Raw genomic sequence first — 15,290 nt, forward strand, 5'->3', positions numbered from 1 at the left:
TAAATGGACAGCATTTATAGTGTTTTTTTTTTATTTATTTTTTTTATCCAAAGCGCTTTACAACTTATGCCTCACATTCACACACCGACGGCGGAGGAAACCCTGCAAGGTGCCAACCTGCTCACTGGGTGCAGTTAGGGGTTAAGTATCATGCTGAAGGACACTTCGACATGCTGCTGAGAGGAGTGGGAATCGAACCAGCAATCTACCGATTACAAGACAAGCGCCACTGTCATCCCTATTATATAGAATCACTGCTAGTCAATGACACTGTCTAGAGCTTTATGCATCGAGTAAAAGCTGCTCCGCCCTATACAAGTGTATTTGTGAGTTAGAAAACCATGCATAAAAGAATCTAATTAAAAATCGACTTGATGTTTTAATGCATGACTGCTTGGGACATTGGACGACTGTTTTCAAAACATTGACGGTCTGTGAAATGGCTTCAACAGTTCCATCACCAAGAAAAGTACAGAGAGCTCAAATGGAATTCTAAGATTTGTTTTTTAAAATAATGAAGACCACACCAGAGCACATTGGATCTAGACGTCGTCTGCCAAGCCATAGGCTGTGCCGTTCATCTTAAAGCCGTTAAAATCCCATCTTCCTTTGAACAAGGTAAACAACTTAAATCTCTGATTTCTACTTATTACACCCGCAAAGTGCTGGCGAGGGGGTAATGTAATTACTGTGTTTTTCAAAAAACAGGGCTTTTGAGGTGATGAAATCACTGCGCCCAGGCAGCAGTGGTTCGGCAAAAAAAATTAGAGTATATATCTGCTTAGAAAACAAAATGTAAAATGTTTGTATTTCTCCACATGGTAAATACAAGGTCACAACATGTTTACAGGAACGTTTTGGAGTTGTATTTGGAGTGTATTTAGTGACTGTTGGGAACTAGGCTACACTGGCACACCCACTTCCAGTGAATGCCACTAAGCTAGGCTAATGGTGCGGCTGTTCCCTAAGCCTAATGCATGCACAGAGAAGAAAAGGGTATGTATCTGCTTGTCTAACTCCAGGGTAGATGACAAATAAGCGAATTTCCCTAAAAGTTGGCGTGTTACTGAGCCATATCTTCAGAAAACTTGCCTAAAAGTACATACCCAAGTAAATGGAAGATTGCTCCACCTCTACAAGCCCCATTTGCATGTTCTTGGTATCTAGGGACATCTATGGACCTCAGGGAATTTATTCCCAGTTTCAGATATATGGTGACGTTACTATGATTGAGTAAATTGTAATGAACCAAAGGAGAATATCAATTATTAGTGATGCACGATATATCGGCCATGGCCGTTTTTTACACATCGGTATCGGTCCGATATCAAGATAGGGCCGATATGGGCCGATATTAAATATAATTTTTTACATGTTTTGGCCTTAAATAGTTTCAAAATATCAGTAATTTCTGAAAATAAGTTACAAAGGTTAAAAAAAAATAGCTCTTTATTTGATTATCATAAAAAAGTTTTTTCTATACAGAGATATCGACATCGGTAAATATCGGTATCGGCCAGACAGCAATAATAATATCAGTTATCAGTATCGGCCACAATTTTCACATCGGTGCATCACTATCAATTATAATTATTATTTAAAATGTGTATCTTGGTGACAGGGCTCGAAATTAACATTTTTACTTGGTAGCACTGGTGCTCCTAACTTCAAAAAGTTGGGAGCACCAGCAAAAATTTTGGAGCACCCACCAAAATGTAAGGAGCACCAACAATATATATGTAATATATTTTTTTTATTGATAAAACAACAACAATATAACAGTACTGTAATGCAGTAAAACAGTGAAAGTAGCCTTAAACTATAGTATAGTGTAGAGACCTAGTAGTGTAGCCTATAGTGTAACTAGGCATGTGCCGGTATGACATTTTGAGGGTACGATAATCTTGGGCAAAAATACCACGGTTTCACGGTATTCGGTACATAAAAAAATCCCCCATTGAACAAAACATATTACAGTATAACGTATCTGTAAGTGTTATTTATGAATGTGTGACGACTGTCTGTATTACACTTTAAAACTAAGTACAGAATATAAAATACTTCCAAATAAACTTTCATGATTATGAATATGTAGGCTACATGTCAAAAGGGCATTTTGCAAATGTAATCTACTTGCAAAGATGTGTTATTATAATATAGCCTAGTACTATTCTTACTGGATTAAACTTTGGATTCATCTTTTGTGGTGGCTCAACATAATTCACACACGGAACTATGTGTTGGGATAAGGGTTCCGCACGGACCATATTGTTTGTTACATTGCTGTCTGCAACTGGCTCAGAGTGTCAACAGAGTGTTGACGTTGAGTTGATAGCTGCTAGCAGGCTACCCGAATCCACAACAGCCAGGCAGCCAACCGTACAAAATACAGTCTCAGCCAATCACATCGATTTGTACAGTTCGTTTAACCAGTACATCCATATGGTTTCTCTCTCCATCTCTCACTGCTATGCAGAGATGGAACACAAAAGTTATGAAATTCAAGTTTATCTTTTAAACTATTATTCATTTATTAATTTCAAGACCAATATTAATAATACATGGAAAGATTAATAACACAATTCACAGCAGATGAAATCCAATATGGCTGGCATAACAATGTTTTTTTGTTTTTGGTAAATTATGCGTTTTTTTGTGTATGCTAAGCCTAAATAATATACATAATAAAAATGTTAGTAACATCATGTAGTGTCATTTAGTAACATGTAGCATCCTTTAGTAACATGAAGTACCCTGTTGTATCCTGTAGTACTAGGGGTGTAACGATGCATCGATATGCATCGATCCTAATGTGATGATTCAATCGATTTGAAAATGTTAGAATCGATTAGAATCAAAAATATATATTTGACTGACACTGTATGAATATAAAGAACCTGACTAACATTTGATTAAGACTTGTGCTACAAAATAACAACACAAAATGTCAAGAGTTTGGATAACAAAAACCTTTTTATATACAAGCATAAACACTGAAGACATTAGTTATAATTTACATGGTATGCAGAGCAACCTTCATGGTCCTTCTGATGGACGCTGCCTGTAAGTAATGTAAACAGTCGGCGCATGGGTGAGTTGCAACTGAGTGCTAGTGCTGTCCCATTTTGTGACTCCCCATCGAGGGCACTCCAAAACAAGGGGTAGGGCCAAGGGGTAGGGCCAAGGGGAGGAATGGGATGCAGCCTAAGTCTTCAAACAGTTTACATAATTTTGTTTGTCCACCAGGGGCTCCATAAGAAGAAGATAGTTTAGTGAACACAGAACACCTGGCGGGGCCCACAATCTGCTTTTTTGCGTGCAGTAGTGCAACCGGGCGATGATGGGCCTTTGGTGCTAGTGATCTATGGGCTCGGTCGACCGTCACAGAGGGAAAATGCGCAAGCCACAAAATCTCCGGGATAAGCTCATCCATAAAATTATTAGGACTAGTTCCCTCCACTCCTGCTGGGATGCAGATAAAACTCTGCAGCCTATTCCCGCTTTCAAGATCAAAGCATGCATCCCTTGACCCGTCGGTCTGCTCCAATGCGGGCAAGAGCATCCACGAGACCTTGTGCCATATCACCCCGTTCAGTCATCATTTGTCGTGGCGGATTTTCCGAACTTGCTGCTGTATCCAAGCATATGGCCCAATTGTCTCGTCTCAGCTCTGTGAGAAGGATGGAAATCTCTGCCCGACGTCTCATGATAGCTTTACAGTCTATGATCTTCCCGGAGAGATTCCATTGTTGTCCTTCGCCATCTTGTTTCACTCGTCAGTTTAGCAGCTGCCGTTTGCTCTAATTATTCTCTTCTTTTCTTTCTTACTACTAGAGCTCGTTATCCAGACTAGCTTAAGTAGATGTTGAGTTTTAAACTATTTTACCTCAAATTATTTAACTATAGTGGTTAGAATGTGCCATATAAAAGTGAAAGAAAATGGGAGCCATCCACCACTTCATCTATTCTACTCCATACCAGGGCGGAAGCAGAAGTGACACAACATTTTAAATAATTTTCTTCCCTGCCCGACTACCCCACACCCAAGAGTAAAATAACGTTTACAAATAGACAGTACATTAGGTAAGCAGTGTGCCTGGCTCCAAACAGCACAGCTATGATTATTCAAAGCGATTTCATCCCATTGTGACATCATTGACAGGAAGCAATTCTTTACAGCTTGTTCAGCTTGTAATCTGGCAACTACAAACCCTGGCCAAACGGCAAGGAGTACATATGTGTTATTTTGTGCATAAATAACATCTCAGACTACAAAGACTAGGAAACACCCATTTCTCATAATCTGTCCCTTTTAAGTGTTAGCCAATACCAAGTACCGATCCAAATAATTACTTTTATTTACCATTAGACTTAGATCAATAGCATGGGGTTAACTCTTTGGACGCCAGACCCGAGGATAGCCGGGTTATCTCGCCAACCATTAAGCGCCAGACCAGAGTATAGTCGGGTTTTCATCGTTATTTCTTTTATTCGATATTTCCATTCATTACAGGCACAGGGACTTGGGGTTAACATGGGGAATCAACCTTATCATGCCAAAGTGCAATAACGGCCACATCCACCCAGGTGGCAGTATCGAGCACCCTTTGAAACATATCTTGGCCTGTGTGTCGATCAAATGTCTCTGGGTGCACTTTTCTTTGTCGGGCAAGGCGGGCGGGTATGCCGATCGCATTGAGAAGCGTCAAATGCCCTCGATGCATCTGCCCTCGATGTTGGCGACACGATGGACACCAATACTTGGACTCGCGATCAGACAATTGGAATATTCTTTTTGGGGTACCTCCTAGTGAAGGTAAGGACTAAATTATATCAATCCTGCTTTGATCCAATCATGATTTCACCTCGATCGCAACGTGTGTGTGTGTAACGTTACTCCACAACGTATGCCGTTGGTGATTATCAAAGCATCAAAATAACTACCCCCCCCCCCTTTCATGCATTCATGATGAAACATAATACCTATTATACACATTTGATTGGAAATAGTAGCGTGTGCAGGCGAGAAACGGCAACGCTTTTAGTGAAATTTACGTTTTGCTGCATATCGTCGTTTTCTGGGATTAGACAGGATCACTCTAAAACTATACTCATATTCACCACGGTATAACACGCAAACGTATTGATGGAAACATTTATTATTTTTCACATATTGAACGATAGATACTTGATGTCAAATGGGCCATAGTATTGTATCCATAGCTATAATATAGATATAGCCCTGCAAACACTGCCACTTATTCCTATCTTTTAGAGCGTTGGCGTGGTAGGAACAAAGATGCTCTACAAGGGAATATCGAGAAGACTCGAGACAGTTAACGAAAAGATACAGAAGCAAGAAAAAGACAGAAGCAATAGAAGAAAGAACAGCCGAGGTAGAAGAATGTAGCACAGAAGTACAGGAGATCCTGATAGCCACTATCGAACAACAAGAGAGAATGCAAGAAAAGATAACCGACATGGAGGGAAGATCAAGGAGGAACAATATACGCATATGGGGACTGAAAGAAGGGATAGAGCCGAGGGAGACTCGATGACCAGGTATGTGGAAAATCTAATCCGAAAAGAGTTGGAAAAGCCAGAACTCGACAAGATGGAGATTCAAAGGGCCCACAGGGCACTGGCCCCGAAACCACAACCAGATAAACCTCAGAGAGCAGTTATTGTAAACTTCTTGAGATTCAAAATGAAAGAAAGCATTCTCAGAGCAGCCTGGCAGGCGAAGATAGAAGTAGAAGGAAGGAAAGTGACTTTTGATCACGACTATTTAACAGAGGTGGCTGTGAGGCGTCGGAGCTATGCAGAAATAAAAATAATTCTAAAAAGGAGAAAGAAATCAGGTTCCAATCACCTATGACGTCGCTGAAGGTACACTGGTACGAAGGCACCAAACTATACAACAGCGCACAAGAGGCGACGAGGGACATGGCCCGGAGAGGATGGATGGTGCCGGGAGGAGGGGGAGAGAGACCGACGCTGATGGAGAGAGCGCGCAGATGGACCAGAGTTGAGAGACGAGGACGAGGAGAGGAGGACGGGAGAGGGAAGGGAAGGGACCTGAAGCGATTCGAGGCAGATCAACAATAAAGACGGACAAAGAAACACAGGAAAAGGGGCATGGAGGAGGAGACATGAAGGGCCACGGTGATCCGAGGGGGATAAGTACAAAATAGAATAAAAATGAAAGAGTACCCAATACATACACAGAGGATAATGGGGGATACAAGGGAGGAGTGAGAATAGCTACAACAGAGGAAGATAAATGAACAATCACTCCAAGGAAAATTAATTAAGGACACAAGTCTACAACACATAGGGAATAAATATATATAAACACACAAGGAACACTACACATTGGAACGATATGGAGGCATAATGGGATTACATGTGGCACACAATACAAATAGACTCGCTGATAAATGTCTCTGAACAATAAGAAAAAATAAATACAGAGCATTGACCGGGAGCTCTGGGGCAGTTCACAGAACAAATGTTGGACTTATATAGTGAGCAAGGGAGAGCCAACACAGGAGGCATCCAAGCCACTAATTACTCCCCACCCACCAGCAGGGGACAGGGATGGGAAAATAAAACTCCCTAATACCATGGAAGCACCCAACGTAAATGTTGTTTTTTTCTTTTTATATGTGTACCAGGTAAAGATAGCAAAGGCTACAACCGCAAATATAATTTTATGTGACATGGGTAAGACAGGAGGGCATTTGGAGTAGGGCTGCACGATTAATCGTTTTTTAATCGAAATCGCGATTTGGAATGATGCAATTATCAAATCGCCAAGCCTGCAATTAAAAAAAAAAAAAAAAAAGGAAAAAAAAAAAAAAAAATTTAACCAGGAAGTCCCATTGAGATACACGATCTCCTTTGCAAGGTAGACCTGGCCAAGATGACAGCAATAACATTTGCAATACATCACACAGCAATAAAATGTGCGATACATCACACAAGAACATAATAAATGTGCATGTATACAATACATCACATGTAAACACAAAGCAGAATAGTCTACATGATAGTAAAAGTGTATAATACAGGGTAATACAGTAATTTTGCAGTTGGGACCCGACTACAGAAAGCAGCAACATTCTTCTTGTAATTTTTTTTTAAAATATGTTATAATCGCATCGCAAATCACAATCGCAATATCTGTCAGAATAATCGCAATTAGATTATTTCCCAAAATCGTGCAGCCCTAATTTGGAGAGGAAATATGACGCAAGTTAAAGGTATCAAAATGGTGTCGTTGAATGTGAATGGTATAGACAATCCAACCAAAAGGTGTAAGGTGATGATGAAATTTTGAAAAGAAGAGATGCAAGTCATTTTCTTACAAGAAACACATTTAATAGCACAGGAACACGAAAAATTTAAGAGATTTGGAAGAATATGGGCACTATTCAGGATATAAGCTTAACGTGACAAAGACACAGACCTTAACATGGAACTATACGCCAACGACAGAAATTAGGGAAAGGTACGGAATTAGATGGGACATGGACAAGATTAAAATACTTAGGGGTAAACATCACAAGAGGAGTGGGGAAACTGTTTGATGCAAACTATATACAGATTAATCAGAACATCAAGAGAGACTTAGAAAGATGGACAGTAATGCCCCTAGACTTCAACTCAAGGATAGAAATCATCAAGATGAACATACTACCAAGGTTATTATACCTATATCAGTCTTTAGCCATACCAATACCACAAAACCAATTCAGAGAATGGGACAGACTGATATCGAGATTCATTTGGGCAGGGAAGAGGCCGAGGATCAGATATGTTACTCTACAACTACCAACGGAGAAGGGGGGAATGGCAGTACCCAGTCTGAGAGACTATTACTACTAGGGCTGGGCGATATGGCCTAAATATGATATCACGATATTTTCTGACCTTTCGGCGATACACGATACACATCACAATGTTTTTCATTTTTTCCCCAAACAATTCATTATGAGGCTTACCAAGACAGTATTTGAGTTTGCAAGCTAACATTAAAGACAAGACTCATGCATTTAGCATTTTTATATTATATATTAGATTTAGATTATTGGATTCTTAAGATTATATATTTAGCATTTTAGCCTTTAGTTTTTTTAGATTATATATTAGATTAGATTTAGATTATTAGATTATATATTGTAACTATTTATTTATGTATACATTTATTATTTGAACGGCTTAAGACTATATCTGTACTTGATGTTTGTTTGTTGCGTTGCATACTTGAAATAAACTTCAATCAAATCAAACCCCCCCTCTTAAAAACAAAAACCTGTGTTTTGATTGATTGATTGATTGATTGAAAACTTTATTAACAGATTGCAGAATGGGTACAATACAGTACAGCTCAATACACACAATTGTTAAGGGGATGCAGACCAGAGAAAGACTTTCGTCTTGTTTACATCAGGGTCCCCCATTTTCAATTCATCAGGACATATATGACATACATGACATACAGATAGTCAGTACTGCTACATCTATACATTTATGACATACCAGATTTGCAAATACAGTACTGTTTGTGATACAGAAGGAGTCAAGAAAAGGGAGTATATACATTTGACGTAGAAACTGTACATTGGAGGAGGTTGGGTGGGGGGGGTTGGGTACATTGGGATATTGACAACCATACTGGGTAATTTACATTGGAGGTGGTTGGGGGGGGGGGGCACACTGTATAAACAAGTAAAACTGTACATTGAGGGGGGGGGGGGGAGGAGACACTGTACAAACAAACAAAATTGTACATTGGACTATTGACAAAACCATACTAGGTAAATGACTGTACATTGGAGGGGGTTGGGTTAGGATATTTACAGGGGCCAGTGTTGAATTGCAGTCTCCCGTAGGTGTCCCTTGAGAGGTTTTGAAAGTGGGTAGTGATCCACATTCCTTTACAGCTTTGGGTAGGGCGTTCCACATTGATGTGGCATAATTGCGAAACGTGTTTAGTCCCTTATTTGAGCCGAATCTGGGTTTAACATGATTTGTGGAGCTCCCTCTGGTGTTGTGATCGTGGTATTCACTGACCTTTGGGAAGTATTTTGACATGGTCGTGTAGTGTATCTTGTAGACCAGGCCCATTGCAAGTTGCTGTACTCTGTCGTCTACTCTAAGCCATCCTAGGTTGTCAAAGTGGGCAGGGGTGAGGTGGGTTCTAGGAGTAAGGTCAAGCAGTAGTCTGACCAGTTTGTTTTGAGATGTTTGTAATTTTGTTTTTAGCGCCTTTGAGGTGCTTTGGTACCATGAGGTGCAAGCATAGTCGTAGTACCCCTGAATGAGTGCTCCTGCCAGAGTCTTCAGGGTATTCTTGTTTACCAGAGAGGAGATCCGGTACAAGAATCGAGTTCGTTGATTGACTTTTTTTATTACATTGGATGCCATTTTGTCACAGGAGAGATTAGCCTCTAGGATGGAACCCAGGTAGGTAATTTCATCTTTCCTTGTGACAATATTGTCACCCACTGTAACTGAGAAGCCGTCGGTCTTGCTGAGTTTGTTATTTGAACCAAAGAGAATGGACTCTGTTTTGCCCATGTGTAATGATAGTTTGTTATCAGCGAGCCATATGCAGATTCTGCCTAGTTCCGAGCTGAGGGTTTTTTCAACCTGTAACTTGTTCTTGTCAGAGACCAGCAGGGCTGAGTCGTCCGCAAACAGGAACAAGTTGCAGTCACAAGCTGACGACATGTCATTTGCATAAATTAGGAACATCTAGCCATCTATAAAACATCATGCTAAAACTGTGAAACAAATGTCCTACTCCCCTAAAGAAAGAAATACATAGCAAACATGACTCAGTTATCCAATAGTGCTGCTGCTTTTTATTTTGTTAAAATCTTTTAGTTAATAAGACTAAAAGACTACAATATGACTAGAACGGTTTCATGACTGCTTCCTGTCCTCGCCGGAAGTGCGTCGGATACCTAAGTTAACTTAACGTTAAATGTTCAACAACAGAACAGATTGCTGCTAATTAAACACTTCATGGAAACGGAGTAACGTTAATGTTATGTTGAGTTAATACGTGTAGTGTAGTATGAACTCGACATAACATTAACATTACTCCGTGTCCACTCTTGCGTCACAGATGGATGGTACACTATGTTAGCTCTAGGGCTGACCTTCGAAGCTTTTATTGGCAATCAAAGCTTCGGGGGCCGAGCTTCGATTTTAATTCGAAGCTTCGAGAAATTTTTTTTAATAAAAAATATAATATTTTTTTTTAAATATATATATATATATATTTTTTTTATGTTGTGGGACTTGTACAGCACTTGGTAAACTTTGTTGTTTTTAAATGTGCTCTATAAATAAAGTGGATTGGATTAATGAATTAAGTAGCCCCTTTCGTGACTGTGACGCAGCCAACAAGGTTTCACTCGGCTGTGTGATTTAATTCAAGGTGGATCGCTGTTGTCGTTTGAACAACTTCAGATTTCATGGGAACTACCAATCCCCCAAATCAAGAATGTTTAAGATGAATGAAGTAAGATTTTGATTATTTGAAATATGGCCTGTGTAGACTAAACTATGCACAGAATTATGTCAGTCTACAAGGTCCGGATTCTACATGGTCCGGCAATGTAGACCTTGTAGACTCCACTACAGACCAATTATCAGTGAATGTTCATGCATTTTTAAGAAGGGCTACTTCCACAAAAAAACAAAGAACTCACCAAAACATCTCAGTAGCACCTTATCTAAATGTTCTATTTCATATATCGAGATTTATATTTATTTATGTATTGCATGCATTTCTACATTTTATTTCCCATTTTGTTTATTCATCCCAGTATCCTTCTTTCTTATGTGTGGAATTCTACAAGGCATGTAGGTGTATATGTGTTTGAGGATGATATCCTTCAAACAGGCAATAGTGATGATATAATTTGGGCAGTGCTGAGCTGGGTTACTTTCCTCCAGTGTATTTGTCCCCCGGCCCCACCCAATGGCCCCATGCGCGAGCGCACACACACACAAAAATCGAAGTACATTTTATTTTGTTAATGTTCGAAGCTTGTGCCATCGAACGAAGCTTCGAAGTATTTAAGACAGTCCTAGTTAGCTCCGTAGCTAATCCGCTCATAGACTCATTTACAGATAGCAGTACTGTTAACGTCGGAGCTTATCAATACTCCTGAGTTTCGGGGGGCATCCCTAGCACCGAACCACCGCCTCTCTGTCTCTGGCTAGGTGTGTGCGCTTGCGTGCGTGTATGTGCGTGTAGATGACGTAATTTGTGCAAGTGTGTGTGTGACTGACTTTTTTTTCTGCGAGAGTGAGAGGAAAGCAGCACTGCGCTTGTAAGTCTCATCTCAGCCAGGAAGACATACAGACCCGCTGGAACAGAACATACTACATGCTACAGTCTCATGGAGCAGGAGACATACAGACCCGCTGGAACAGAACATACTACATGCTACAGTCTCATGGAGCAGAAGACATACATACCTGCTGGATCCCCCCCCCCCCCCCCCCCCTCCGTTATATTTGAATATCAACATTATCTGTGCATCCTCAGTAATCCTCAGTTTACTACAATATACTCCTCTCCTGAGTCCTGACTAGTGACTTCATCGTCTTTCCAAACGCACGCACACACACAGAGAAAGGGAGAGTGCCCCGCCCCCCACCCCCCCCCCCCCCCCCCCCCATTTCCCTTTCCCCAGTCCACACGGTCTGCTGTTCTCTATGGCTCTGCCGCTGATCAGGATTAGCTTGTTAGCTTACGCTAACATAACGTTCATTTCGGGCGATGTGGGCATAAAGGAATGGCGACGATGCAATGCATGTTAGATGCATTTGACCCGTTGTGAGAAGAAGAAAAAACCACAGACTTATTTCGGCTCGCAAAATAGGCGCACTGCTGTGTAGCTCTGCTCTCAGGGAACAAACTTAACTTTTTGACTTACCAGCCATTTGGCTGGTAGATTTTAAAAACTACCAGCCAGGCAGATTTTTTACCAGCCATTGGCGGTTGGCTGGTACTTATTTTGTTCCCTGAGCAGGTCTGTATGTCTTCTGCTCCATGAGACTGTAGCATGTAGTATGTTCTGTTCCAGCAGGTCTGTATGTCTTCTGCTCCATGAGACTGTAGCATGTAGTATGTTCTGCTCCAGCAGGTCTGTATGTCTTCTGCTCCATGAGACTGTAGCATGTAGTATGTTCTGCTCCAGCAGGTCTGTATGTCTCCTGCTCCATGAGACTGTAGCATGTAGTATGTTCTGCTCCAGCAGGTCTGTATGTCTCCTGCTCCATGAGACTGTAGCATGTAGTATGTTCTGCTCCAGCGGGTCTATATGTCTTCTGCTCCATGAGACTGTAGCATGTAGTATGTTCTGTTCGAGCGGGTCTATATGTCTTCTGCTCCATCAGACTGTAGCATGTAGTATGTTCTGTTCCAGTGGGTCTGTATGTCTCCTGCTCCATGAGACTGTAGCATGTAGTATGTTCTGTTCCAGTGGGTCTGTATGTCTCTGTCACACCTCTTGACAATTTAGCAGAGCATGCTGCCATTGCTCCTTTTCCGCCTACCTGCTCAACTGACGAGAGGTTAACGTCACGTTGCCGCACAATGTTGCATTGCTGTCAAGTGGTATCAGGTGCCATTGTATTGGAGTAGTTTTACGACAAGTAAAGTACAGTATGGACATCGAGTACATGGACATTCCCGACTCCCAATGTTTACAAAAATTACCAACATAAACCAACTCCAAAATACAACAAATACAATTAAAAATATATATTTACCGGTTTGTCTATTTTTGGATACTTTGCATCAAGAGGCGAGTCAATCAGCTAGATAATAAAAATATCTCCATTACCATTTTACATTTGTTGGTGGCGGGGCTACCCATCTGCTTACATTAGGATCATGGATCAGGCTTTTAAAGAATAAAGAGAATATTGGTTACCCGACTAATGCAACATAGTGAAAGGGTTCAGGGATTTGTAGTCTGAAGGAAATTATACCAGAACAAAATTCCACTCACGTATTAAAAAAAAACACAACTGCTGAACACTAATCAATAGCGGCGCGCGGCTCGACAGGCAGCCCTACCTGGTCAAACGCAGGGTAGATGTAGTCGGCAAACTGGATCTCAGCGATAGCCGTGGCCCCTGCCACAGCCGCACCGATACCGAATCCCACAATGCCCTGCTCGCACAGAGGAGTGTTGAAGACTCTGTCTTTACCTGGTGAGGAAGGGGAGCACAAAGAAGGGATGAGGAGGAAGAAGGAGAGAGAGGTGCGACATCAGTGTGGTTATTAGATAGCATTAGATGCGTAGTTCTCCGACTTCCAACATGGCTGCTCGTAACAATAGCAGCAACCATTGTTTTGGAGATGGCAATGGAAGAGACAACGATTGTTATATACGAGAACGATAAACAAAAACGTATTGGTGTCTTATTATTATTACTGGATCTTCACGTGTAATCAAGTGAAGGGGGACTGCCAATGGAAATTAGCCTTTTGGCTAAAATTGGGTGCATTTACATCTGTAAAATGTTTTATTAATGTACGCTGTCCCCCTTGATCAAATAAAGTAAACCTAAGTCAAGGTGGAGCGGTAATATCGTGTTTTTCTAGTGTAGGCATTTTCCTTGTGTGTGTTTTTCAGGTCTGTTCATAACAAACATGCATGCTCCAAGCACAAGGTCACACAAGCGTCACAGGAAACGCATCAGAGGATCAAAGTGTTTATGGCTAAGAGACTAAGAAATAGAACTACAAACATTCCTTGTAAAGCATCTATTGGCAAGAATCTGGCAAAACCTAAAAAGGATAGCTCAGATTTTTGGAACCCTAGCCTTAACAATCATATTGTTGATGGGTAGATTGCTTTCTCTACACAATCCATGCTGTACCTCATGCTAGCTCCTGCTAGTTAGCCACAAACCAATGCAAAGTCAATGGGGTCAAGCTTCAACTGAAATCTACTCCAGAGTGCACACAAGGTAGATTCCAGCTGTCCTCAAGTCAGCTTGTACAGACAGCAACTTAAACCCATTGACTTGGCATTGGTTTGTGGCTAACGAGCAAGAGCCAGTATGAGGGACAGCATGGAAACGTTTTTCATGCAATCTGAACAGCATTTGTATTCTTCAATACGAAATAAGAGTATTTTATAAATTGTATCTTTATGTTGAAATTGTATTATAATATGCATGTTTTTTCATTAACACGGCCTGGAAAGAGACCTTGTATAAATATCACAATACTGATATATAATATTGTGGGGGAAGTCATCACAATACCATGCTGTATCAAGATAGATGTTATTTCTACTCTAGATCTACTGCAGAAAAGTGGAGCGGATGATGACTTCCAGCTGCTCGTCAGCCTGGCTGGAAAAATTACTTTGGGATTGGGAGATTAAAAAACTATTTTAAAAAGAATATATTGATATTCAGAATCCCTTTTACATATCAAATCACAATATCTGCTTAGATATGGAAAATCACATGTCAGATAATCCAGTTGATCATCTATTGGTCCCACATGGCACTGAGAAGTGAGACACAATCAATCCAAACTGTTCTAATTTTCACCGACATTCTGTCGTCATTTCACTTTTTAGCATCGATTTAGACAGAAAGAAATTGTGTATCACAATTCCAGATAGAGCTGTCCCCGAAGCCTGTTTTTGGACGTTCAAACCTTCGTTTTTAACTCAATCAGCGCCAGGGGTCAGGGCGCCAGGGGGCGCTAGAACGCCATCGCTTTAATCAATGGGGAGACTGCGACATTTGCGAGTGCTTAAAATCTTATATTATAGATATGGGTCTAATACACCTGTCGATTGTCAGTGAGTTGCTTCCAGTCAACCTGCACAAAACAGATCTATTTTTCATCCGTACATTTCCGTTTTATACCATTTTGAATATGAGTATAGTTTGTGATTCTTAGTAATCCCAGGAAAAGACGCGATAATAGCGTTTTAGTGGAATACACTCATTTTTTCCGCCTGATTATCGAATCTTCCTGAAATCAACGCTAGATTAACATTATTATCCTTCCTCGTGCATACATGAAATGGCCCTCGTAGCGCGCCAACGGTAAAAAGCCACACACAGCACCCAGACAGCTTCGATCGCGGTAGAAAGAAATATCAGATCAACGCAAGATTGGATATATAGAGTCCTTACTAGAGATGTTCCGATACCATTTTTTCCTTTCCGATCCGATTCCGATACCTAAGCTTTGGGTATCGGCCGATACCGATACTTATCCGATA

At 40.8% G+C, this 15,290-nt stretch overlaps 1 protein-coding gene across 1 annotated transcript in view; it reads right to left on the reverse strand.

Annotated features, from left to right (window-relative positions):
• The window catches only part of bckdhb (branched chain keto acid dehydrogenase E1 subunit beta), a 205,866-nt gene that overhangs the window by 164,781 nt on the left and 25,795 nt on the right, over positions 1–15,290 (reverse strand). Inside the window, exon 4 of the mRNA XM_084336374.1 lies at positions 13,112–13,245. Within this exon, the coding sequence (XP_084192500.1) occupies positions 13,112–13,245 (134 nt within the window). The remainder of the gene's footprint in view (positions 1–13,111; positions 13,246–15,290) is intronic.

The sequence above is a fragment of the Notolepis coatsorum genome, assembly GCF_963971535.1.
Source record: "Notolepis coatsorum genome assembly, chromosome: 19".
Lineage (NCBI taxonomy): Eukaryota > Metazoa > Chordata > Actinopteri > Aulopiformes > Paralepididae > Notolepis > Notolepis coatsorum.